This window comes from Acanthaster planci, linkage group LG17 (genome assembly GCF_054643075.1).
Source record: "Acanthaster planci isolate LZ-2023a linkage group LG17, COTS_SCS, whole genome shotgun sequence".
Lineage (NCBI taxonomy): Eukaryota > Metazoa > Echinodermata > Asteroidea > Valvatida > Acanthasteridae > Acanthaster > Acanthaster planci.
In genome coordinates, this window is record NC_141793.1 from 2,819,253 (window position 1) to 2,845,431 (window position 26,179).

Genomic DNA, 26,179 nt, shown 5'->3' on the forward strand with positions numbered 1-26,179 from the left:
TTTAAACTAGCAAGTGATTAACCCGTCTTGAAACTCACTCGGACCTTTTTCTACACAAACATGACCCTTAAATTCTGTGTCATATTTTGAATATGAATAATGTGGAATAACCGAACGGGACATGTTCATTTGTGTGGAAAAAAATTTGATTCTATTTTTTTTGTGAAATCATGGTCGGCCTTTATGAGGGGCGGGGCATTTTACACGCTATTAGAAGGCAAACAAACGAATAGATAAAAACCGCCCTTGTCTCGATATCTTTCAAAATCGGATCCTTGGGGGAAGGGGTTATGACCCTTCGGATCTGTCCTGGAAAATGACGCACACGATACAAAAAAAGGCGGTTGGTCGGGAGTTCAACAGAGGGCGCACTTCATAAATTCCATTGGCAGAAAATAGAAAACAAAACACTCCGGTCAGTTCAAGATGGCGGCCCCCGGAGACGCCGTCGCCAATGCCAACGAATCGGTAATGCAAGATCTTCAGAAACAGCTTGCTGTGGCGAAAATCAGCGTGCCTGAGTTGTCAACACTTGCCCAGAAAGGCAACGAAAAGGTAAGGATCAGAGGACGTGAAGCACCGATTCCCTTCTTCTGCAAGATTGTGAGTGCTTTTCGTGTTTTTCAATTCAAATTGGCATAGCCTAGGACTCGGAGCACTACATGTATCAGACCATGCATGCTCGCAGACCAGGCAGCCGGATTTATGGTTCGGTCATGTGATTTATGGTTCAGATGGTGTTGGGCGCGATCGGTCGGTCGACCTGAGCATGACCTGAGCGATCACTTGATTGCACAGTCATACAAAATATAGGTCTAGGCCTGGGTTACATGTAGACCTACGTCCAAGTTTATTTCGGAACTTTCTAATGTAAAGCAGGATAAACGGTGATACTCCCAGAATTGTGAGGCATGCCCACTCTATGTACATTGCGTGCCTCACAGTTCTGGGAGTAAACAATGATCGTCTGATGATAACATTAGTGACAGATTGCACAGCAAGACTTACCAGTCATCATGGTCATCTGATCATGCAAAGACATGGTTATGATGATAGATCCACCATGGCACATATTGTCAATGGCATAGATTTACCAATCATGGCCTGTGATTAAATCAAACAGCTAATCGGTTCATTGCACTTCCTTTGTAATTGTAAACAATTGTACATAATATAAACAAATTTAAAACAGTTGTAAACAAATTGTAAGCACTTGTAAACAAAATGTAAAGTCCCATACTAAACATCATCATTAGAGTAACGGATAAGTGTTTTACAATTTGGCTTACTTGTTTTGCACAGCTGGTAGAGAAATTCCTTTCGGAGAGTGTGGAAGTCCAAGGGGGTTCCGAAAATATTCGCCAAAGCCAACTTTATATTGGTAAGTTAAACTCTGGCCAGTCCAAGTGGACTTAGTTTGTTTCAAGAAACAAACATTCTTGTTCACATGATATTGGTAACATTGCCAGATTCAGTCTTACTCACACTTCAGTGCGTTAATATTCCAAATTTTGGGAGTTCGAAACTTTCCGTGGTCCTTCAGGTCTGGAAATCTTTCAAATTGATCCTGATTTCCAATTTGTGATTTTGTCAGCTGCTTTTTGGGGGTTTCCTGACGTTGTCAAGACCCTCCTGGAAGCTGGAGCAGATGTCAATTACCAGAACAAGGACACTTTGTGGACCCCACTGCATGCAGCTGCTTTTCAGGAGCACGGCAAGGTCAGCTTCCAAACTTTTTAACGGTATTCCCCCATGTACCGATTTTGATTTGTATTATTTACTTGTATTTATATCCGTTCATCCAACACAGTTACAGGATGAAGTGGCAATTTAGAAGACAATTAAGATATGTTCAGCTTGAGAGGTGGGAGGAAAACCCAGGATGACTATTCCATAGAAAACCCACAGAGTCAGGCAGGAACTGAAAACCCAATCCACAAGCTGACCTAGGTGGGATTCGAACCTGGGTCGCAGAAGTGGAAGGCGAGGAAAGAGTCACTGCACCGACCCGACTCCCCATTAGAGCCATTGACTCAGCTGTGGCCCATTCCCTGCCACACCTTTACAAATTCATTCTTGGCCTTTTTTATCTCGATGCCTCATCACTTCTCATCAACAGTCCATAAATGGTGACCATTTTTATGTTTGTTTCGTGCATGTCGTTGTCAATGTATTTTTTTTTACCATTTGCTGCCGTTTCATTTTGCTACTGTAATAACCGATTCACAGCAGTCTTTCATTTACTTTTGTCTTTCTGTCTATACACCTGCTAATTTTCATCTGCTGGATATTATCACAACCCTGTGCACCAGGGAAGCCACACGATGATGAAGAAAATCACGTTTTTTACATCCTTTTCTCCAGATCATAATGATTCTATTGGAGAATGATGCCAAGCCAGAAATCCCGGACAAGGAAGAAAGGTTTGTTTTCTGAACATCCTTTCAAATTTCTTTATTTTACTTTATACTGGTGAACAATCCTCAAAGAGAACTTTTGGCTCACTCGCAAATGACTTTTTCTTCTCAGGACTGCCAAAGACTTTGCGTCAGCGTCCGACAAGATCTGGTCTCACTTTGCCATCCTAGGCTGCAAGCGAACATCAAAAATAGAACTGATTGAGAAGGGAATCATCAAAAAGGTAGACAGAGAAACTGGAATGTGAATCACCCAGGGCAAACAGTAATAATCATTATTCAAATCAGCGATTCAGTTGGAGAGACAAGGTAGATGGTCCAACACAGCCGTTCTTTTGGCCCGTATTTGATAATTCATATCAAGGTGTACAAGTTCATTTCCTACCTTACGATTGTTTGTGTGCAGCCGTCAGAACTCTGTTGCAAAACAGTCATTGTTTATTCACGAGAGTGAAAAGTTTCAAAAGATCAGTAAAAGATCATGGGTGGATCAGTGAGGGGCAGGGCCATGCATCCCCCACCCCTAAAAAAATGAAGGTTTTTCTTTTTTTCAAATCAATCAGAATTTAGATATTAAATGTCTTAAGCCGTTTTGTCCAGGAAATTGTGTCTGAGCAGCTGTTTAGTTGTCACTGATGCGATCAGTCAATGCAAAGTGCACGGGGACGCTGTTTACTTGTTTTGGGCCCCCCCCCCCGAAAAGAACCTGGCACCTGGATTTAGCCTTGTGAAAGATTGACTTGTGTGGGGTTTTTTTTTTTCAATCTTGTTTGAGTGAGGATATCTGCATAGTTATGTTAATGACCTTTGACCCGTGACATGTTTGTGAACAGGTAACTGCACCCCCAACAAGGAACACTCCTTCACCCTCGTCCATGGCAGGAGGGATCCGCATGGTGGGTTTATGAATGAATTGCTTGGTCAAGCCGATACACATTAAAAAAATAACTAGAATTAAGCAAATGGTTTGATCCTAGTGACGCAAAGCCTGTGCCTTCGTACTCTGCCTTAACGCATAACTTCGATGGGCACGTTCTGTTGAGCTTCCAGGCAAGGAGTATACAGAAGCATTTTGCTCCCTTAGGCCATGTCCGAAACGGGCTTCCAGAGCTACGGCTAGGTCTATTGTCTACGCATCTCCATGCATTTCTAAAGGAGTGAAGACCTAGACCTAGCTCTAGACAACAGATTCGGATGCAGCCTTAGTTGCATTAATGTGCAAGTTGTGCAGGACTAATGCTATTCAGTTTTACATGACCTGACCTGTACATGACCTGTTCTCAGGCAGCATCGTTCTCCAGGCCTGGGTCGGCCTACGCCATCAGACCAGACCCATTTGTCCGAGCCAAGAAGAACCCCAATGATTGTAAGTACTGTCCTCTCTCTTTGGGCAGGGGCGTCAGTGGGATGATATTTTCCGACCAGCGCTGATGGGAACATTTTTCCAAGGGAGCAGGGAAAAGCACATGAACTGTGGCTGGTACACATGGTGTGTTTATTTCTAACAGTGCAGCCCTGGTTGCATGGAAGCCCCAGAGCTGCGTAGAGAGAAACTAGCACTAACCTTTAGACTTTGGATCCAAAATGGCTCTTTATTATCTGTGCAATACAGCATACAGTTGTGTTCTAATAGTCCATGTGCACCAATGGATAATCCACCATTTTGGTTCCAACAATTGAGACACTCATGTCGCAACTCGCTCTGTAAACAGCTCTTGGACACCCACTGGTATGACGCCCCCAGTCCCCAGTATCCCACTTGTTCCAAACTCTTTGGTTTATGCTGTTACTAAAACTAGCTGAAGCACAGCCCAAAATTGTGACAACCACTCCCGACTCTGTGATCCTCTTGACCCTGTCTTGACTCTATTACCCCCATTTCAGACAGGCATTCCAGGGTCGTGCTGAACCAAATAGAATTAAGAGCAACTTGGGTCAACCCAATTAACTTTTGGTTTTACACAGACAAACTTAATACGGACATTTCCAATGGGTTAGGCTCATGAAAAGAGCTGAAACGTCTGAAACCAAGTCGCTCTGGTGTTGTTCCGAGCATCTTCAAGTGTTGATCTTTCACCAGGTAGCACACTTGGCTCCTAATTGTTTCAGACATCGAGCTTTTGCCTGTCTGAAGGTTCTTTTTTTCCCCGCCAGTTGAACTATTGCCCGAAAGATGACCTTTCATTTATTGGTTCGACTTTTTTAACAGCCTCTCAAATGCTAGCAGCGCTGGGCGGAGACGTCTTGGCGGACGAGAAACCCCCAGATGCCGGTGGAAAGCCTCAGGTGCAGGATCCCTCTTTCTCTGTGTGGAGGAATTAGCAAAAAACATCTGGACGTCTTGTGAAATCGGTCTTCGAGCAGAGTTGGTAGCAGATGCTCCAAGTGGGCGCCTTTGATCAGCAGTTGCAGTAGACAGCCAGATGTCCTAATTCGGCCCATGTTGCTGAGCTGGACAAATGACCACAGATGACATTATGGACAACAGTGGACAGGTGTGTACTACAGACAGATGGTCGAACTTGAAGGAGACGCTTTTGAGAGGCGGTCAGGGTGGACGGGTGCACCGTCTGAGAGATGGCCCTCGTCAGTCTGTTGGATACAGAGTTCCATTGACAAGGATGGATGACCACAGGTGACAGATATGACACTATGGACAAATGGAAAGATCGGACTCATGGTTGTTGTGTTGGTGAGCCTTCGACTGGTGGTCAGCACTTTTTTTAGAGGCGGCCACTGCAGACAGATGAAATGTTGGAGAGATGGCAAACCCCAGTCTGATGGATCAAGTGAGCTTGGTGGCTGCGGGGGGCAGATGACCACACATGACAGATATGACACTACGGGCAAGTCGCTGCATAGGACAGGTGGCTATTATGGACAGATTGTCCCAAAGGATTCAAGGCCTTCAAAGTGAGAGGCCATCACTGTGCACAGGTGGGCATAACAGCTAGCCCTTTTTTGGCAAGTTATGGCAAAAGATTGCCGGTGTTTGACTCTGAACTGGCTTAGTTGACAAACCTGCTCAGTGATATATCCAAAGTTATCTCTCGCAGTTGTTTAATTCCCATTTTTTTTCTGTATAAAAATTCCAAACTTACTCTCATCCGCTGAGTAAAATTGCAGGTGTCAAAATACTTTACCAAAGTGCTGAGAGGGACAGGTGCATCGGTGCAAGAAAAGCAGTCAAACTCTTGAAATAGGCTTTGCAAACTTGCACAAAATATGTACATATATTTATTAGTGTACAGATTTTAAGTGATTGCGTGAGATGACAATTTTGTTATTGTATATTGATTTTAAACTGATACAAATGAATTGTACTGCCAGCAGTTTCAAGGTTCATTTATTTCCGCATTGTTCCAATCAATTTTAGAAAAAAAACAGTTAAATAGTTACAATAACATACATGTATTCCACAGATTAAATAAAAAAGTAAGCATTTTAAAGTCAGTGAAAATGCACATCTGGTCTATTGGTGCATGGGATGTACCCATTTGCACTGTGGTAACTCTGGCCTGGCTAGCCTACGTCTGAAGATATCGGCCATCACAGAAGTGAATGTAATGACTTTGGGAATTGCCAAGTTCACCTTATCCCCATAACTCATTGTGAGGGATAAAGTACCAAGGTGCCAACGTCATGCGTACAATTGTGTGAGGAAAAGTCATTAGAGCGAGAGTCAGTTTGACTTACACGTGTAAGCTAATCGAACGCACCCAAACTCAAATACGAGCAGCACTGGTGGTCTTAGCCTTTGATCAAGGCGCCCGCTGCGAAATGGATAGTCGCTCAAGAGCGAGGAGCTGGAGGAGACTAGTTTAAGCACCAAACCAACGCACGAAGAAAGACTACACGACGAACCGCACCGAACGCCCTGCACGCGCGCGCACGCACGGTCTACGACACACACAGCTCGGCTACTGCATGCGCATGCATGGTTAATTTCGGGCTTGTGCAACTCCAATCGGCGAAAGAAAGACAGTATATGGAGACCTACTTTCTGGAGTAAATTCACATGCGTACTCAGCGTGCTTCGCGCCAAACGCGTATATACTTGGGCGCCTATGCCGCATGCGGGGACTGTCAGTTTTACTTTAAAACACGCCCTCGTTCCGCCAGGAGCGGATTGGGGCATACAAGAGACATTTGAGGCGCACACACGCATGAATGCAGTAATGACCTGTTGTTGTGCACGCAAGCACATTAATCTTTACTGTTGTCTTTTTAAATGGTAGAAAAAAACACATTTTAAACGGTTTTATTTATTGAAATCGAATAACGTCATCAAGTTGGCAGTTGAAGCTTCAGAGGGCGAAGGCGCGGTTACTCCCTCATCGCCACGCAGCAGTTAACGACAATATAGGCCATGTCGAAGTCTGCATCGCTCCCCTCGGTCGCCAGGATGCCGCTGAGATTGATGAAGAGCGCCGGCAACTCGCGCTCCGCCAGCCCGCAGGCCATATCACCGTCTTGTTGAGCCGAGCAGATCTCGTCCATGATCCATTGGTTGTGCCCCGCAACCTGCAGCGGCCAACAGAACAGACGAATAGTGAGTGAAACGTATTAGGATCAGAAATCCTTGTCCCCTCAAACAAGTTCCTATAAGAAAGCTGATTTAGAGTGCTGAACAAAAGAAACCATGCAGAGCATATACGGGTACAGTCCATGAATTTTTCGCCGGTAATCTATATCTGTGAAATTTCCAGTAAATTTTCAAATTAACTGGGCAGGGGGTACGTTGGCTCGGCGTGAGAGATTGAACTTCTTGAAACTCCAACACGTGCACTGGTGCACATAGACTTGAATCAAGTCGGACTTACGTTGCTCTTTACTCATAGTATTAAGTGGACACCAGGGCGCGAAGCAAGAAAGGGCGCGCAGCCTCGATGTGTGTCCAAAGCAGAAACGACGACGTCACAGAGATCCCGACTTGAGTCAAGTCTATGGTGCACATAATTCTGAAGCGATCTTATTTATGAGGTTCAAAATCACTGCCTTCTTTTTTTACAGTTCCACACTAATGAGCCCAGACTGGACCAACAGAGGTGCACTTTTCCTAGCAATTAGGGCGCCTTTGGCTGGAAGACCCGTGTCCGAAACGGGCTCCAAGAGCTTCGGCCATTGGTCTGTAGACCTGAAATATAATGACGTAACGCAATTTTTCCTGTAGTGCATTGTGGGAGTAATTTGGGACAATCATGCTAGTCTGGTTCCCTGCCCAAAGATTCGATTCCCTGACAACTCTGGATAAAAAATCTTAGGTCAGGCATCGCCGACGGATATAAATAGATATGACGCAAGAATCAGGGGTCACAAGTTGAGAGCCAGGGTATTTTCGAATTCATCAGTGGCAACATCTCAAAAGTTGGCTTTTCCCATATCCAGTGGGCAATACAGCAATTGTATATTTCAGTGTATAAAGTCAAATACTGTGGGATCAACAGCTGGCATTAGGATATACGGGAGGTTACGTTCAACAGCTAGCCTACCTATCCAGCCGGGAATAACCGAACATCAACGGTACCATATGAACATGGCGAATGTACATGTAGACGGGTCAACTCTGGAATATTTTGGCTATTTCTGGAAAACTGGAGGAATTTCTCCAGTCTTGGTCACGTGCACATTGAGTGATAAGGGACCCTTGATTCATTGAGAAGTCAGAATCATCAGGTCTGTTCTGGTATTCAGACTACAGTCATGCGAGCTCTGGCGTTCGTCAACAGTTAGCACGAACCCCTTTGGAAAATATGAGCCTTCTCAATCTCATTATCTTTGCGACAGTTTTCCATGCGCGTAATGCTCTAGCAATAGCACGCGTAGGCCTGCTGTCGTCACTGCCCTTTCCCTCAATGCGTTATGTCATTAGGTCTATTGTCTGCACGTCTCCACGTGTGTCATATGAAGGGAAGACCTAGACCTAGCTCTTGATCCCAGATTCAAAGGGAGCCAAACACTGATCTCAATTATAATGGGGACCAATTGGTGTGAACTGAATTTCGCTGGTTCACAGACGACTTTCAAATGTTCGCGTTACGGTCACGTTACTACCAACCTAATGTACACTCTTTTGACTCTTTATAACTGGTGTGGTGGATGATCTGAGCAAGGCGAACACCGAAAGCCATTTTGTAAATATTCTACACTGCTGTGTGAACCATATATAAAAACTGAAGAAATCATTGTGAATTAAAAGTTTTATGAATATCGCATAATTATCTTGCATACTTCAATGCATCAACTCTGGTAATGCCTTGAGCCCCTCCCCTCCCCCAAGTGCGGGGGAGGGGATTTTGCCTCCTCTGATCCTCCGGCTTGAAATTAGAAACTTTACACAGGAGGAATGAAAAAAGGTCGGGGCACGTACCTCCTGCACCAACTGGACCACTTGACCGTCGGCCGTGCGTGCCAGGATGAGAGGTTCCGAGTCTGGCCGGGGCGGGCAGACCCTACCTGCTGTGTTCCTCCGCTGCCTGGGGTCGCCGGCAGACGTAGTCCCGTCGCTCTGCCGAAACAGGTCAGGGAAGCGCCTGAGAAGAAGGCGCTTCTGCCGGTACGTCAGCGTCACTATGGGGTGTTGATGCTGCGAGCTTTTTAGATAACTGGGGTTCTTCTCGAGCAGTCGGACGAGGTCTCGATTTTCCCTAACCTGCTGGATTTGACTCGCCTCAAGGGAAATGGAGCAGGACGGAGAGGGGAGACCTGGTCGAAGTCGCCAAAGGCCCTGAGGAAAACATCCCGCTATCATAGCGGTGAGAATGAGGGCTGAAAACGTGCCGAATGCCATTTTTTTTAAAAATTAGGATAGGGTTGGTCTCCTGTCTTCAGAAATATAATCTTGGTCCAAGTAGCGAGAGAGAGAGGTTTTACTGATCGTCTCGTGTCAAGCCTCTTCGGTAAGACTGCCAAGAATGTAGGTGCCCCATGTAGCCCGTGTGGCTTTTATAATGTTCGCAAAGACGCCGGGTTTTCGGGGGAAAGTTAATGACGGCAATGATATTTATAAGTCTGGGGTGAAATCATTCATGTTAACCGTCTTCTTTGTGAAAAGTCGTTCCCCCTCCAGCTGCAACCTGGTATTCCTTTTAAGCCTCCGAAAGATGGAAAATCTCGTTGTTGCGTAAACAGGGAGAACACTCACACTTCCTGGTGTCATGATCCTTTTAGCTGCCACCAACTTCCCTTTTTAAAAATGAATTAAAATTACCAGCCAAGGTATTATTCATGCCTAATGATAGTAACTTCGTCATACCCACGCACGCACCACTGACTGTAAGCTCAAATTCGATTAACACTGTAAATGGTACAATAACCTCCGGTTCAATGATTCCATGTAACTCCATGTGAAGTGGGCGTGATTTTGAAATACTGAAGGGACGTTACACTTCTACTGTTTGCTGGTGTTGGGATTTGCTGATACCCATGAATGACGTCATTGGTGTCTGTAATAAAGTGCTTTGAACTTCAAGCCGGCAAGTCTGGTTTCCTACCACAGATAATGTATTTGAGTAACGAAGGTCCGTATAGGCAGCTGCTAAAACAATGGATTCCTTCCCCCCCCAAGAAAATACCATCAAAAACACTCACAGAACCGTTTAATTAAAATCACATCTCTATGAAATTTTGGAAAAGGAGAACATTTCTTCGATGCATTAGCAAATTACAGTTTTATTGGCGCAAGAAAGTATAAATCTGATAACGTTTGTGTACAAACAGTTGTAATTCCATAGTTTGACGTGCTCTAATGACAGTTCTAAAAGAGAAAGGCCCATCTCTCCCCAGAACAAAATGTAAAGAAAATATTCATACAAAAAAGACAAATTTCATTTCCCCTTCTTCCTTGCAAAAGGCCTCATGAAATGCAACCTCATTCTCCAAGAAGACCATGCAAGTTACAGGAAAAATTCCCAACTCTCCTGCACCCATCCCTCAAAAAACGGTTCTGGATCCCCCCCCCCTGACGCGTTAGCGGAGGAAATGAACTGACGGGGGAAACCGGCGCGGTGTCACGGTGCAAGTGTCACGCAGCTTTGCACAACCACCTCGGCGAAGTCGAAAGCTCGACTGCTTTCCCGGCCCCCCGTCCGTTTGATCTCGCTCAGGTTGACGAACAGCGCCAGGACGTGACGGCTGATCACCCCGCACTCTTGGCCAGTCGCCAGGAGCGCGCTCACGGTGGTGTCGCACACTTCGTTCAGTATCCACTGGTTGACTCCCTGAGGCTGCAACGAGAATGAGAAGAAACTGAAGGGTGCACTGAACCAATTCAAGCTCCATTGAAAAGAGTATAAAATCAACCAAGTTTGGAGCGCCATGGCAGGCAACTGAAGTCCCCGAGGCCTGTCAAACATAAAACAATGTGTTGTTTGGTCCTTCAGATTTCATTTGATTTTCAATTTTTAGTAGGTTAACCTATGAATTTTTTAATTATCCGCCCAAAACAAACTCACCCCCAAAAAGTGAATGTTGCCAAGTCTTCCCAGCGGCCATTTTTCAAATGACACCCCTCACCTTCCTGGGGCTCTTCTGACTAATTTTCAATCGAATTTTTGTCTGCTTTGCCCCCGGATGGGTGCCCCTGAATCTACAGAGATGATTCTTGGCCATACTGACACAATCCCACTATTCCTTGGCCCAAACAGACCCCTCTTTTCGAAACAATCTCTGGGGGGTACTTTTTGTGCGGCTCATCCTGGCGGAGAATTTTCCTTGAATTGGGACACTGCACCCTGAACAGTCCACATGTAATTGGAAAGGCTGCATCCGAATGTGTTGTCTGGAGCTATTGGTCTATGTCATCACTCCATTGGGCATAATACGCGGAGATGCGCACCCATATAGTTCTGGGAGCCCATTTCGGACACGGCCTTGAAGGCTCAGCAAGGGCAGATTCAGAGCTTTTTTTTGTCCGGGTGGGAATTTCTTTCTGGGGGCAAACACTTTTAGGAATTCTGTTCATAAGCATATGCGGGCTTTCGGAGATGTAAGGTTAAATTTGGGGGATATTTACACGCACTTTGGAGGAATGATCCCACAAATCGCCTTTTACCGACTACTTTACAATAACTAAAAACCTTACACTATTTGTAGTGAACCACGTCTTCTCTGAATGACGTCCCAACACCAGCGCCCCCAGTTGCACTTTTCATTACAATAAAATTTAAAGGAATGTCAGGCCTTGTCCAGATTACTTGGCTGGACTTTGAACTTACACACGACTCTATGGAAAGTGGCCGCAGCCATTACCGTAGACTGATGCCTAATTTCAAGCTGCGGCCAGATAATTCGGATCCTGTGGCCTTAATTAATACGGGCGACTCCCAAATAGTGCCCCGCGAAGAGTTTGCAATGCGCTGGCCAATCACAGTGCACAAAATCTGTCTACCATTTTCAAACGCGCAATGGGTCGACAGATTTTGGGCATTGTGATTGGCTAACGCGTTGCAAATTAGAGAACAGGGTTACAGGGAAGTGTGTAATATGCGGGGAAAAAATTATTGTTAGTATCATTTTAACCTGTCGTTGCTTTAATACCTGTCCTAACTGGACGACTTGGCCATCCGGTCGGTACATGACTACCAACGCCATCGTCTGCGATACCGAGGGGCAGACCCGAGGGGGCTCATCCGCCCGACGCCTCCGCGTACTGTTCGCCGCAGCCAACACGGTGACCGTGCCACTAGTAAGCTGGGACTCGGCAAACTCCGCCTGGGTCCGGAACAGCTGAGGGAAGTTCAGCAGCATCTGCTCCTCCTGTCGGCTGGTGAAGTTGACGATCGGCCTCTGGCGTGCCTCGTCCTGCAGGAGCAGAAGCGGGTTCTGCTCGATCTCCTCGAGGAAGGCGCTGCTGCTCATAACCTGCCGGACTTGATCGGCATTCAGGGGGTCGATGGCGTGACTGGAACAGGTAGGACAGCAGACGTGAAAGTCACCGAGCACTAGGCCTGTCCATTTGGACAGGACACTCAATATAGTCAGGTACGTTCTAGCTGTCATGTTATTCCTTCGGACCGAGGGTATCTGGTGATGCCGAGGCTATGATTTTTGCGTGTTACAACTTAGGGAGTCAATTTTGAACGTGTAGGCTCTACCGTTTTACCGGTGCTGAAAACGGTTCGTCCAAGCTGACTCATCTGTGTCTCGATAGCATAAGGCACACAGAGAACGACCAATCCATTTATTCTACCAACTCACGACATATTTAGCAGCAACGCCTTTCGCAGCTGCCAAGGTCGTTGATGGGAGTATTTCATATACGGTCAACATACATGGCATTGTTAAGTTACGCTCGAGTTCCCATTTCCCATCAAAGTATTTTTCAGGCTTATGGGAACGCTCAACTTGTAGTGTTGTTCTAGTTTAATTGTGAATTACTATGGATTTTTTACTCCCCACAAGACAAAGATTTTATATAGGCCTATAAGACAGCACCATTTTGTTCCATAGCTTTTTGTGAATACAAAACTGGTATGTAGTTTGCAACCTCACCTCTATAATGCTGAGACATTCTCCTTGTCTGTCTGTGAAGAAACACATTCACGTACATGTACTGCACGTGTTAAAAAACGCAGGTCTCCTACCAATCAAATTCGCAGGTGGGTGGTTTTAGTTTTTCTGCGGGTATACTGACTGATTTTACGAGGCAGCCGTTGACGTTATGTCCGGAAGCACGCGCCAGCCATGCACAGCAGAGCAATATTTGTAGGGGCACGGGCATACCATTATCTTGTCTCACACTGAATAAACCGGGATGCGTTCGGCGTACGTTTACACTATACTGTGCCTACTATTTGTAAGTTCTGTCGGGAACACTCATAATTTCTAGGCCCACTTTGACCGTTGGCGTGCAGCATCAATTTCTTACTTTCTGAAAGCATCGTGGAAAACGGTTCGCTAACAGGCTAAAATGAGTTTCTTCTTGAATGGCAAAGTAGCTATCGTCACGGGTAAGCATTGTGATTTCCCCTTTGAATTGGGTCGATACGATATTCAGTCACCGCATAATACGAAGAACATAGATCATACAGATGTTTATACGCGTACAAAGTTTTAATTAACATACATGTGGCTCGTATATTTTAGCTGTCTGCAGCTGGTTGCAAATTTACAGGTATTATGACAATCCATTTAACTACGCTTTCCCAGTAGTGTTTGTTTCTTTCCCGCTTACGCCATACAACGTCATTTTAATACGGCACATTGTGCTCCTAAGGTTTTTGGTAACTTTGGCCGTCCTGCGTGTGTCTTTTTGAAGGTGCTAGTTCAGGCATAGGCGCAGGGATTGCGCGCCATTTCGCTCTCCTCGGCTGTTCGCTGGTACTCGTGGGTCGAAACGAGGAAAACCTCCGGCTCGTGCATGCAGAATGCGAAGAGAGGGGCCTGGATGACGACAAGGTTTGTATGAATGCGGAGCTGTTGTGACATGAGTGTCTCAATTGTTGGAACCAAAATGGTGGTTTATGTATCACTACACGTGGACAATTAGCACCGTTATAATTATAGCTGTATGCTGTACTGCACACATAATGAACTGCCATATTGGTTCCAAGGTCTGAAGTTGGCGTAAATCTCTATAAACATACTATGGTGTATTCAATGCACGATGGATGTTTAACCTTTCGAGTCACCGGTTAGTCATGGTTCGATCAAGTCGTCCCGTTCTGACCTCATATGACCTCGCATAGTGTCGAGATGTCGCTAAAAAGACCAGGAAACCATAAGCTAAATTGGCTTGATACAAAGACGTCGATCATTCAGGACGCTTTGTCTCTTTGTAGGAAAAGTACCTTTAAAATCACCTTTAAATTCGAGTACGAAATGAAAAATATGCTGCAAAGGGCATGGTGTTGTGCACAGTAATTTTTACCCGACCTTTTGCCTTAATTTAGTGTAGACTCATTTAGTACTGGAAAAAAGTTATACCAAGAACTTTCATGCTACACCGGTTCTGAAAGGTTTCGTTTTTAATAACCGACAAATTTATGTAGCGCCCTCACCAGTGAAGAGGTTTCAGGTGACTGACTAGTGCCATTTACGTACTGTTCTGGCAAATGGGCAAAACCGCGTGAAGTACCAGTACTGAACAATTATCTTCCCATCAGATTTTATTGGTCAAAGCGGACTTGGAGAGAGAGAAAGACGTGAAGGAATTGATTAAAAGGAGCATTGAAAAGTTCCAGAAAATCCACATTTTGGTGAGTATGGTTAAGTATAACTGAGTTTCTCCCCCATAGGGCCAAAACTCATTTTGAAGTTTTTGAATGTCATACCGGTAACTAATTCAGACACCATTTTGGGTATCGTGGCTTGTTTAAAAAAAACGCCAGTTCGCTGAATCATTCCCAGAAATTTCAATGAAGACCTGACTATGTTCTACGTGTTAATGTTGAAACAGTGCGGTAATAGTGCAAATGTCAAAACAAAGAGATAATGAGAGAGAGGTACGTTTAATTGTTAATAAAGGTAAACAGTGCTGGCGTTTTGTCCTACGGCGGCCTAGAAGAGATGACCGTGGACCAGTTAGACTCGCTGGTGTCTGGCAACCTCCGATCTCTTTTCCTCGTTACTAAGCACACTGCTCCCCATCTTGCCAGGACAAAAGGTACCTATTCCTTACTTCGGAGTGCCATTATTTGGTTAATCTCGACTGGGAAAGACACGGCATCTATCAAGATTTAGGGTCAATATTCAAACATGTATAATGCAATTAATGACACCAACTTTGCCGGTTCCCTTTTTTTCCTAGTGTTTTCGTTTATCGTGATATCTTCCTCCTGTTACCTAGTATATTTCCTCACTCCAGGGTCGGTCGTTAACATTTCCAGCACGTCCAGTCGTCGAGCGGTGAGAATTGTTCCAAATTTGTTTTTTCCTTTCCTTCTAATTAAACTGTTAGTCTTCCCCATGCATGTTGCTCAAGGATACCGAGGCTGAGCCTGACGAAACGAGGGAAGAGAGCCAAAAAATATCCCAATTTTCTCCGATTTGATTAATTGTTAAGACTACGATTCCCTCGAGATCGTCTCTACACCTCATAGGCCTACACGTAGTCATCTACACATAAGTGCTCGAGAAAAAAGATCTACTTAGCGAAGGCTCATTTAGGCTAGCTTTTCTTGAGGTCACTGGGCAGTGCTCCCACTAATTAGAAGTAATTTCCACGCTGAAATTGGTATTTCAGGTTTTGTTTTGCCTTGGGTCCCTCTGTAAGTATGTGAATTCGCATTTTCAATGCATTTTGTGCCATTGTAGTCTCCAGGTCTCCTTGGATACGGGATGACCAAGGCGGCAGTGGACCACTTCACAAAAACAGTTGCAATCGGTGAGCACCATTTTAGACACTATAGGTGGAGTTAATGGAACCGCTGCGAATACAAGTCTCCCGTATACGCAGTGAAAGAGGGGGAAATGACTGTAATGACCAACTCTATGACATCCCTAAAGCAATACATTTCTTTTTAAAGAAGGTGAAGCAGCGAAGTAAAAAGGATTAATTTTATGGTTACCGCGTGACACAGCGCCCTCTCTTATTCAAACACCGTGAGGATTATTTTTTTTCTCACAGCTAGCTGGCTTCAAACTTGGATGTGCTGTTTCCCATTTTTACGCGGATCTGGGCTACCTTTATAGCGGTCGTAAAACCTCTTACATCGAGAATTTTGTTTTTGCTATCAAATTAATTAATTATTAAAGTCATTTGGACCAGGGCACTAAAATAATTTTGCGCTGTTCATTCTTACTTGTTCTGTGAAGGTATAGAGGCTATTTTCATTAATTATCACAGGATATAACGCATACCTTCCATCGTTTTTTGACACACAGAACTTGCTCCTAAACAGATCAGAGTAAATGCAGTGAGGTAGGTGGATTTTTTTTGTCAAGCTAATTTGATTTAATAAGATAAATAGACGACATTGTGTCCACTGTCAAATTTAGAAATGCTTATCCTTTTATATCCTTGTAGTCCAGGCTTAACTGTGACTCCGCTGTACAAAAAGGCCGCGCCAAGGTGGAATCCAACCGACGACAATGTGAGTTTCGAACCGCTGAGGCTATTCCATGGATCAAAAATTAAAAATTACAGAACCTTACTTTTATTAGAGCGCCCTTTATATGCTAAGGCGGGGTACTGAAACGCCCCTGCACACGGTCCCTGCTTGAAAACTGTCCGGTTCGTCAGTGACTTCGTCAGAAAGGCGGACGCACCACGATTCGTAGGCTCCCACTGGACGATCGCAGAAGTTGCGCGTTCACTTCCGGTTCCATGATTCCACATAAACGGCGATCAATGCGTGTAACTCTATGTGCAGTGCATGTGCAGTGGGCGTGGTTTAAACTGAAGTGACGTCACACTTACGAACCAGATTGTGGTCCTTTATGTTACATTTTCATGTCTGCACATAATCATTGATTACTCATTTTCCCCTTCTTTGACGTACATGTATGTTCATTCAATCGGTATTTCATGTGACCAAGGTCAACAGAATCTAGAGATGGCCAAAACTGGCTGTTAATTTGAATTTGCTATGCTCAATTTTAGCGTTCCATCCAATTACAAAGCAAAAGATAGAAACTGTCACCGAAATAGGAAGTGACCCACCGCTCGTGAAAATTTCGACCATCAAGTTTATTGTAAATCCCTTTCCACTTCCATTTTCAAGTTGGAGGAAGAGGGCAAGCGATGGCATCCATTGGGCCGGGCCTGCACTGTAGAGGACGTCGCCCAGTGCGTGGCGTTCCTGGTCTCGGACGAGGCGAGCTTCACCACCGGCGAAATCATCCCGGTGGATGGAGGCCGCCATGTTGCTCAGTCGCTTCGCTGAGGTCATTTTTGAACTACCAGTTCTGGCTGGAAATAGGGAATACCATTAATTGCAGCAGAATTCAAAAATATTCTTGAGTGATACGATTATTGTGTTTCCAAGGAAACCTGGAGTTAGGAAACGGTTTGTAGGCTGTGATCATAACTGAAACTTGTGGAAACTTCCAAGACTTTTCCGGAATTATTTTAGATGCTGGTGAGCATGGGGGGGGGCTGAAATTTTATGTCTAGTGCGAGTCAATCACAAGCCACTTACCAGTCATTCCTCCCCAGACACGGCGCCATAAAACAATGCAGTAGCCTACAGACCTGTCTTGAGATAACCAGGATCCATTGTGACCGACCAACGACAAAGTATCGTCCAGTCTTGATTAGAAAGCAAATAGCTTATGGGCGTTTTCGTGATATGTTTTCCTTGAGCCAAACCACTTATTCCAGGGGCGAAATTTCTGCTAAAGAATTCAATGAACAACTGACGGCTGGAGGAGGTCAATTGTGGGGCTATTTCAAGGAAATTAGAATTTTTCATCCCCTTGCACCTATTTTTGATTTCTTTCTTTCCCCGCCCATTTCCCCCAGTCCCCTCCCCACGCCCCCCACGCTCATGCAGCAATGCCAACATAAGAGAGAAACAAATTTACGGTCTGTGTGATTTCTCCTGTTTGATTGATAACTTGAATGAAATAAAACAAATTCCAATTATCCAAACCACATGCCTGAGATTGCTTATTATGTGCCTCGTACACGTAGACTGAAATAAACCCCTCGGTTTTTATAACTACATGTATCAGGGGAGGCTGTTTAATTTGCTGGGGGAATCGGCGGGCCGGGTGCTGCCCTGCACTGGGTCGTCCTCACCTGTGGACAGTGGACCGAGTAAACAGCAAGCAGCCGCGGTGTTTCGGGGCTGGCTCGCATTTAAAGACATTCAGTAGTGGCGTTTCCACATCAGCGGGCCCCCAAGAGTTTGTAACGCGTTAGCCAATCACAGTGCGTGAAATCTGTCGACCCAATGCTCGTCTGGATATGGTCGACATATTCGAGCGTTGTGATTGGCCAACGCGTTGCAAACTCTTGAAGTGCGTTGTTGTGAATGGAATATACATGGAATACATATATACAATACATGGAAAGGAAAAATTGGCGAGATAAAACAGTTGTAAAAAAGCCTACAGCAACGTGTATTCCCAGGTGGTCTCCCATCCAAGAACGACCTTGTTGCTTAAATCGGACGAGAACCGGTGTATTCAATAATGCGGTGTGGCTGTAGTCACTTGTACAGGCAAATTAATGAGAATTTATAGCTTCTGCAACCTGCAGAAAATTGAAAATGCCCTTAGTACAACACTGCACCAGGGTGGTATGAGTTTATTTTCTTAATATAATTGTGAATCCAAAATACTACAATTTACAGTGAACAAAATTATTAAGAACCTTGCGTTTCGATCACTTAGTTCATTTCATGCTGTGTATTTATCAAATTATCCAATAAACCATATGACTAATCTTTGCACATTTAATGTCAATCTTTACTATGTTCACATCAAAAGAAACAGCCAAGGCAGTTGAGTTGAAGACATTTAATCCACTCATGATTTTGTGTTGCGATTGGTTTTTACACATGAAATGATTCATCCCAAACTACTATTATGAAACGAGAAACTTTATAGCAAAATTGTAAAAAAAAAAGAGAGAGAGAGAATGAATTCTGGTTTTCCCTGCACGTGTTATGATTTAACCGTGGAATTGGCAATAAAATTCAAAATATGTATATGCAAAAAGCCTACAACACCTGGATGCAAAGGTGGTGATCGGCGGTGATCGGGCATCCTGCTCTACCCGGGATAAGTCCATTGCAGGGGTCATGGCCCATTCCCAGGTGGTCTCCCATCCAAGTACTGATTCATCCTAAACCACTCGAATGTTTGCCTGTATTATTCGAATCGAGAAACTTTATAGCAAAATAGTAGAAAAATGAAGAGAATGAATTCTGGTTTTCCCGGCACGTGTTATGATTTAACCATGGAATTTGCATTAAAATTCAAGATGTGTGTATGCAAAAAAGCCTACAACACCAGGTATAGACCTCGTCACGAATACGTTCTTATTTATGCAGTATGCACGCGTGCGCACAAATGACCTTGGCGGCAAGAAGCCTGAGCGTGCCATTGAAAATGTACAGGAGGGCGACTAAGTTGATCGTCTCCTCTCGGGTTTTTCTGACTTTGTTCAGTTTTCCTTCAAAAAATCAATCCCATTACCACAAATAGGTCATTTGGGAGACACTTTGTGGTAAATCTTTCAACCTTAGGGAGACATTGGTCATTAGGGAAATGTCTCCCTAATGCTCCAATTACCAGAAGGAGGCCGAATTTACTGTCCACAATATGAGAGATGATACATTAGGGTCTAAAATGAAAACATGCAAACTTTGGTTAAGATCAGATTAGGGAATATTGAATTATGGGACAGCACAGTTGGAAAAATTTTTGCACGTTGTTATGGGAATGGTTTCCCTAATGACCCGTTGGCGGTAATCATTATACTACTTATGATGGAAGGGGCCACACTAAGAAACGAAGATCTCGTGCACACAAGAAAAATTACGATTCAAGTTAAAATCTAACAGATCGTATGCACTGTATACATGTACACTGAACATGGGTAGGCTATGTGTTTTTACAAAATGCACAGGTTGGCTCCAAGAACACTAACGATGTAGTTTATTAAATCGTTTTTTGCTATTAGTTTGTAATTTAAGAGTTTTTTTAGTGATCACCTTCAAGATGGTGGCCTTCATGGACACCATCTTGAAGGTAAAATGTTACACCCTGTAATTCTGCCTTAAGCCTTGAGGGATGTCAGTCGGCGACAAGGAGGGGCGGTGCCCAGTACTTCTCCTTTAATTACACAACGCCTGTCATTTTCCAGAATCATTCACATTCATGACACCGAGCGTCTCCGGTTTGACATTTGAGGGGAAAAAAACAAGTGTCTCCAGCTTCGAAACATAACCGTCCCAGCTTGAAGTTGTTGGAGGCTGAGGAGGAAACATTGTTGGATCTGAAGCGGACAATTTAAAGAAAAAAAGAATAACAGTCGAGAGAGTCCATCGTTAGCCCCACAAACAGTAGTTGAATCTGCCATGTTTCCTCGTTAAGGAAAGATGAGGTGTAGATGTACAAGTCTGAACACAGCATGCCTTCGTCTGCTAGACCGTTTTTCCCAGTCCCGCACACTGCACTGGCCGTGTGCTTCCCAACTTCTTCCTTGTAATTTTCCTGATTGTAAAATGCCACTTAGCCTTGTTTTCTTTATTAAAGAATAATGAAAACAAATGTTTGTGGGTACTTCTTGTTAGAGACACACTATTTCCGCCAACAAATGAGGTTAGGGGTTGCATTGTGCATTTTTAAAAGAGCAACCGTCAGGAAACATTCCCCAAGATCTCCCTGTCGTCAATTTGTTGGAGGGGGGTGGCCACTATCCATGGTCTTTCACTGAGTAAACAGCGAGCGTAAGTCGGATGATCGTAGGACCTGCCGTGGGGTCATGTGGTTCATTTTTGAAACTGTGAGGTGAAATAGTGAAGTCTTATACATAACCATAAGGAGGCAAAAAGCCACTGGGTTCCAGTTATTCAAAACGATCGAGTACAACCACTCGCCGAAATAACAACGCAAGGCATACAAAGTGCTCTTCAGTGCAAAATGACTTGGAGATGTTGAGTCCAAGGAAAGGTGAGGTAGTCTGTACATGTATAAAAATACATGTGCAGGCTGCTGATTACTTATTTGGCCGAAAATTCTTGCCAGAGACCATGCCCAAATTTGTCCACTGATTTATGTAGATAAGGTGAATCACCACCAGGGGCCCGGCTAGTCATAGGTTATGAACTGGGTGACGTCACCCAACAGGCCCAGCTCATTGTCATTTTTTATTGGCCGTTAGGATTATGCAAACAGCGCGGTGCTCTCCCCGACCACAAGCCACGCCCGATTATTCAACGGCCTGGTATGGTGACGTCACTGAAGGGGGTTGCCCGTGGGCTCGGTGGTCTGGCCTGTGAAGGCTGTCCATGGAAACTGGCACATGTTGTCAATATTTTAATGCTTTAATATTGCTGAAAATAAAGTCCGTATGTATAGTTGCACCATGAAGATTTAATGACACCCAGGAGATGGCTTTGTCGCAGCTTGTCATTCGCCGAATGGGATTCTTTGAATTATTTTATTGCGAAAAAATCCTTACGCTGAGTTCATGAAGAACCCCGTTGTACTTGTCCATATCTGGAAATATCTCACAGTCACACAGCCAGGCTGGCTTGGCTTACATACGATGTTTCTGAAGGTCTAATGGTTACTTTATTCCTAAAATATCTTCTATTCTTTGGTTTCCTTTCAGTTTGGTTGCTGGCATATCAGATGTGAATTTTTTCATGCTGTATACCCATTTCCTTGTATTGGTGAGAACACCACTGCTTTATCTGTTATTAATACATGTATTAGATTCTGTATGAAATATCAGTGATTTGAAAACATTTTTGTAAAAAGCTATTTTTAGAAAGTCAATTTGTTTTGTAAGAAAAAAAATTAAACATAAAGTCCCCTGTGGCTCAGAAACACGTAAAAGACCTCATTTATCATGATCAAGTGCAAGTGTGTGCTAAAAACATGTTCAATGTACATGTACATAATACACAGCGTATGCTGTACAAAGACTGGACACAGTGGTTGATTTCTTCACCCGAAGCACAATGCCAACATTTCGTCATCACAAAGCAGGTGGTATTTCCCCTTAATCAGCCACTTTGAACGCTCTCAATGAGCCCATTTATAGCTCCATGATGAGCCCAACAATTATTGTAGCAGGCACCAAAGCCACGATTTATCACCCCGGAACTAACCCACCATTCTCCTTATTCTCCTGAGGCGGCTGTGTCTGGCGACCGTCATTTTTGTCAGAGAGGGTGCACGTTTTTAATACTCAGTGACCTTTCTGCGGCCCTGTTGAGGTGAAATCTGCACGCACCCAGCCACCACGAAGAAATAATGAATGTTTTGAAGTCTCGTCAGTTCAACCTTGTCGGCATGCAGTATTTAACCTCGGTTATATAGCCTGGTGACCAAACACTCTCGACAACTACAAAAGTGTTTCACATAACAAGTTTTCAATTTTTTATCCAGTCGTGAAAGCAAACTTTGACAGGCAAGGTTTATTTCACGCACAATTCACACTATACCTTCGGCGTTTGCCCCAAAAGTGCCAAAAATCTATCGTGGCACAGTACATTGCAACCAATACTGAATCCGACAAGTGGTCGATTTGTCAGTACAGCACATGCGCGGCTTGGCTGTCATTAGTGTCAATGGAGGTCGATTGTGGGAAGGACTCTCGTTCTGAAGAATGCGGAAGTGAGATTTCGGTCCACGTTCTTCGAATATAGAGCCTTCGTGTACAGTACATGTACTGTACATGTACATGTACTGTACATGTACATGTACATGTACAAGTACTGTACGTGTACATTGTGCAGCCGTGGTTGGCGTTATCTGCAAGTGTGAGAGACATTTTTGTGGTGGAAATATTTTGATCCCATAGTCTAGACCAAATGTGCATACATTCATTTTATGCGAATGACTCAAGTGCCCCTCAGAACCTCGCCGTCTATTCCTTCCTCCATGGTTCAACAATTCTCATACCGCTTAATCTAATTGTACAGAATTTGAGATTTGACCTAACCCTGCAGAATAAACTACACTACAGGACTGAAAAGCGGTTGCCTTGTGGACTGAGTTCTGCCGAACCAGCGGATGCGACAAACATGACGTTTGACTTTGAATGGGAGTAACCCCACCGTAAATTAAAAGTGTCCCCGATGAGTTTTTATCATGAAGATTATCGTCCACGCAGTGCAAAGGTTAAGGGTGGGCCGTATTGACGCTGACATCAATGGCGCCATATCGCTTGTTTATGAATGGAGATATATAGATTATTAGTTCCGAATATGTCAACATCCATTTGCATTTAAATGCCACCGACTTCCTGGAGCTATAAATGTAGTAGACCGGGCCCTGCGGGAGCTTGGGATCGGTTTCGAGTTTATTTTACCAAACATGGCAAATTTCAGGATCGAATGCAATCTCTTCTCTCGCTTTATCAACATCATCGTGTACACGTCACACTCGGCATTTTAATTTCTAACTAGGGCAGACTGCGTGATTGTTGCATTCCGAGGTGACTAGTTAACACCCAAAAGGGTTAGTTTCTCCCCCAACTTATAAATTGTTTGCACCCACTGTTGGCTGCTGGATGTCAACACTTATAATCATTATGGAGTCTGATTCGGCCCCCACCCAGCTGACATTGCTGAAAGGAGGCCACCATGGCCACATCATGACCATCCTACCGAAACGTATCCTCCACGAGAAGTTACACGCCATACTGAACCATTACACTAACCATGCATGGCGGCCAGCGTTTTAGTCAAAAAGTAAGCCTGTTTAGAGATTTTTCTGAACAGACTGGGCGTCGGCAGTCCATTATTTTCGTGCATGTGGGAAACAGTTGAAAATTAACAGCGAAAGACTCCATGTTCAGTGGATATCGACAGAAAAATGACATTTTCTGGTCCAAAAAGTGCTTTTCAATTAGTTGCATGCTTAGCACAGAAATGGCTACCTAATGTGGGATATTTTGTTCAAGAAGACATGGAGGTATAGGAAAAGAACTTCATCAACTGTAATAGGTCATAACCCTGCAGTTCAGCGTTTTCCCGATATCACGGATTTTGCACCAGGGATGCAACAAGTATAACAAATTCAACTCCTATATGTTTAAAACCTGCTTCAGTATTAAATTGCATGTCTTTTGGGTGGCTATGGAAAGGCTATAATACGGGCCAAGGTTGCGAGCTGCAACCCTCAAAACTTTTAGTGCCAACCGCGCAGTGTAAGTTTCCAAAAATGAAGTCGAGGAACACGTCCCAGCATAATAGACCTGACCCTTCGATCGTTATTTCCGTCTTGAACGGCGGCCAGACTGCCGCAGATCGAGACAGGTTGCTTTGGGAGTAAACTTGGTAGCTTTACCACGTCCATGAACCCTGTAATTTGACACCAAGTGAGGCAGGAGGGGTGACTGGAAGACCGTGGTTTGAACTGGCGGTAAACAAGGGCTTGTATTATCCGCAGCAGTAAAATAAGCAAGTTAGACCCCTCCATGGTATGGGCATGTACATGTAAATTTCATTTCATTTATTATTTCTCAGGTACATTTATCAAGACATAGACAATAAACTTAACACAGAACACAATGCAAACTGATAACACCCCTGAGAGATTTCCAAGACGCAAACTTAATATCGTGTGGCTCTCCTAAGATGCTATCAGAAAAAAAGAAAAGAAATTACATATAATTATTAACGAAAATAAACAAGACACTAATTATCAGCTGCTTGTACAAATAATTAACATGCAATATTAAAGGTATAAATAATCTCAATCCTCCTTAAAAATAAGATACATGTACACTGCGCTAATTACACAAAAATACACAAATTGCAATAAAATTCTTTTTAAAAAAGCCCTGAATACTTCCAAGCGCTCAATACACATGTACATGCACATTGTACTATAGTATACTGTACATGCACCCATACATGTACTATATGCACATCTACTGTACATGTACATGTACATGCATGCCACACCTTAAACTTTTTATTTAGTTTCCAATGCCGGTTTTTCTTGGCAAAATAGACGCTCAATGGGTAAAGCTGTTCTGGTATTTTATTTCTGTTTCCTGGTTAACGGTACTTGCTCCGTCCAAACACCGCTCCCCATGCCTTTTCCTCCAGTGGTAACGCAAACTGTGATCGGTGACTGTAATCGTATTCTCTTCTGTAATGAATATTTATTGGGTGTTTACGAGAATGAATCGTGACCATATTTATACTGGGTTTGTCCATCATTCTTCCATGGTTTGTCAGCCTCAGAACAGACCAAACATGGTCAAGTGAGTGATGTAAATTGAAAGGTGGTTCGTGTACGTTTGAAATCACGTGATCACATTGCCGAGGACATGGACCATGTTAGTAATTACTTCCATTCAAAGTGAGGTTGAACCCACGACCTAGATCAAGGACCGTACATGTAAAAGCTGATGACTAGCCGGCTCCATCTTGCTGCCCAAGCGGGGACGTACACAAAATCTGCACACACATATACAAAACTTCAAGATGAAACCTTCCATTTTTACACCAGAATATCATGACTGTGGAATAGTGCAGATGTGGAACAGATATTGTGGATAACATCAATTGCACACCTACATGTACAAGAAGGCCAATCTCGCGCATCATGGATTGCCCTAGTACTGTGGAAGTACATGTTCAGTACATTGTACATGTACGTTACATTTTAGTCAAGTTACACGAACTGCGTGTTGACTGACCATGTAATGAAAGTCCCTTTAAACAGATCCCACTTCGCGTATCCTGTAGCCGGACGCTGAGCGTTTTAAAGGGGTTGTCTTTCTAGATGGGAACCCGCCACTTCCTGCAGTTCCTGGTTTGGCAGGAAACGGGTTCACGCCACCCGAGAAAGTAAACTAATTTTTTTTGTGTCCAGGTAAATTTCACCTTGTTCGTGGGAAAAAATCTCCAATTTTACATGTTTGTCACTTAAGGTAAACAGCAAAAACAAGCTATACATTTCGCAGTTTTCAGGAAACACCGGCTCCATTTCTGCAATTTCCTGATACATGTAGCACTGCTCACGTTTAAAACATCAAATGTAGCTGCAGTCTTGCATCCTGAGATCTTTCATTAGCAGTAAAAAAAAAAATAAGACGTGCATTAGTGGGGAAAATTTGAGATTAATTTCAGAATCAATTCGGAACGTGGGTCTTATTCGCTCTGTCAAACGCTTTGTGTCTG

The 26,179-nt window shown here is 43.9% G+C and overlaps 5 protein-coding genes across 8 annotated transcripts in view; 2 read left to right on the forward strand and 3 right to left on the reverse strand.

Annotated features, from left to right (window-relative positions):
* LOC110982619 (uncharacterized) overlaps positions 1-26,179 on the reverse strand; it is a 155,295-nt gene that overhangs the window by 51,934 nt on the left and 77,182 nt on the right. The window lies entirely within an intron of this gene.
* On the forward strand, positions 397-5,870 carry LOC147796274 (inactive serine/threonine-protein kinase TEX14-like). Of its 2 annotated transcripts, none has more exons than XM_087148134.1 (8): positions 397-555; positions 1,303-1,381; positions 1,595-1,719; positions 2,365-2,423; positions 2,530-2,641; positions 3,251-3,313; positions 3,702-3,783; positions 4,627-5,870. In XM_087148134.1, exons 1-8 carry the CDS (start codon positions 427-429, stop codon positions 4,737-4,739), a joined length of 762 nt encoding a protein of 253 aa, XP_087004260.1. In that variant the 5' UTR covers positions 397-426; the 3' UTR covers positions 4,740-5,870. The 2 variants fall into 2 exon arrangements, with proteins under 2 accessions (XP_087004260.1, XP_087004259.1); XM_087148133.1 differs by lacking the exon at positions 3,702-3,783 and adding an exon at positions 3,812-3,906.
* LOC147796275 (uncharacterized) lies at positions 5,618-9,607 on the reverse strand. Its single transcript, XM_087148136.1, has 2 exons — positions 8,788-9,607; positions 5,618-6,941 (listed from the first exon to the last, which is right to left on the reverse strand). Exons 1-2 carry the CDS (start codon positions 9,205-9,207, stop codon positions 6,744-6,746), a joined length of 618 nt encoding a protein of 205 aa, XP_087004262.1. The 5' UTR covers positions 9,208-9,607; the 3' UTR covers positions 5,618-6,743.
* On the reverse strand, positions 10,020-13,024 carry LOC110982586 (uncharacterized). Of its 2 annotated transcripts, XM_022241099.2 has the most exons (3): positions 12,909-13,024; positions 11,955-12,318; positions 10,020-10,642 (listed from the first exon to the last, which is right to left on the reverse strand). In XM_022241099.2, exons 2-3 carry the CDS (start codon positions 12,273-12,275, stop codon positions 10,427-10,429), a joined length of 537 nt encoding a protein of 178 aa, XP_022096791.2. In that variant the 5' UTR covers positions 12,276-12,318; positions 12,909-13,024; the 3' UTR covers positions 10,020-10,426. The 2 variants fall into 2 exon arrangements, with proteins under 2 accessions (XP_022096791.2, XP_022096790.2); XM_022241098.2 differs by lacking the exon at positions 12,909-13,024 and having other exon boundaries at positions 11,955-12,882.
* Positions 13,109-17,949, forward strand: LOC110982583 (uncharacterized). Its single transcript, XM_022241096.2, has 9 exons — positions 13,109-13,366; positions 13,675-13,814; positions 14,522-14,614; positions 14,883-15,021; positions 15,223-15,263; positions 15,672-15,741; positions 16,242-16,278; positions 16,384-16,450; positions 17,081-17,949. The coding sequence occupies exons 1-9, from the start codon at positions 13,327-13,329 to the stop codon at positions 17,240-17,242; spliced, it is 789 nt and encodes a 262-aa protein (XP_022096788.2). The 5' UTR covers positions 13,109-13,326; the 3' UTR covers positions 17,243-17,949.

Excerpts from the sequence above, each read along its gene's own strand:
- LOC147796274 (XM_087148133.1), top strand. The coding sequence starts at position 427 with ATGGCGGCCCCCGGAGACGCCGTCGCCAATGCCAACGAATCGGTAATG. Across the intron at positions 1,382-1,594 it reads CCAAAGCCAACTTTATATTG|CTGCTTTTTGGGGGTTTCCT; the intron begins GTAAGTTAAACT and ends TGATTTTGTCAG. Across the intron at positions 3,314-3,811 it reads TGGCAGGAGGGATCCGCATG|GGGCGTCAGTGGGATGATAT; the intron begins GTGGGTTTATGA and ends CTCTTTGGGCAG.
- LOC110982583 (XM_022241096.2), top strand. The coding sequence starts at position 13,327 with ATGAGTTTCTTCTTGAATGGCAAAGTAGCTATCGTCACGG. Across the intron at positions 15,264-15,671 it reads GCACGTCCAGTCGTCGAGCG|TCTCCAGGTCTCCTTGGATA; the intron begins GTGAGAATTGTT and ends GTGCCATTGTAG. Across the intron at positions 16,451-17,080 it reads GGAATCCAACCGACGACAAT|TTGGAGGAAGAGGGCAAGCG; the intron begins GTGAGTTTCGAA and ends TCCATTTTCAAG.
- LOC110982586 (XM_022241098.2), bottom strand. The coding sequence starts at position 12,416 with ATGACAGCTAGAACGTACCTGACTATATTGAGTGTCCTGTCCAAATGG. Across the intron at positions 10,643-11,954 it reads AAGTCGTCCAGTTAGGACAG|CCTCAGGGAGTCAACCAGTG; the intron begins GTATTAAAGCAA and ends TTCTCGTTGCAG.
- LOC147796275 (XM_087148136.1), bottom strand. The coding sequence starts at position 9,207 with ATGGCATTCGGCACGTTTTCAGCCCTCATTCTCACCGCTATGATAGCG. Across the intron at positions 6,942-8,787 it reads TGGTCCAGTTGGTGCAGGAG|GTTGCGGGGCACAACCAATG; the intron begins GTACGTGCCCCG and ends TGGCCGCTGCAG.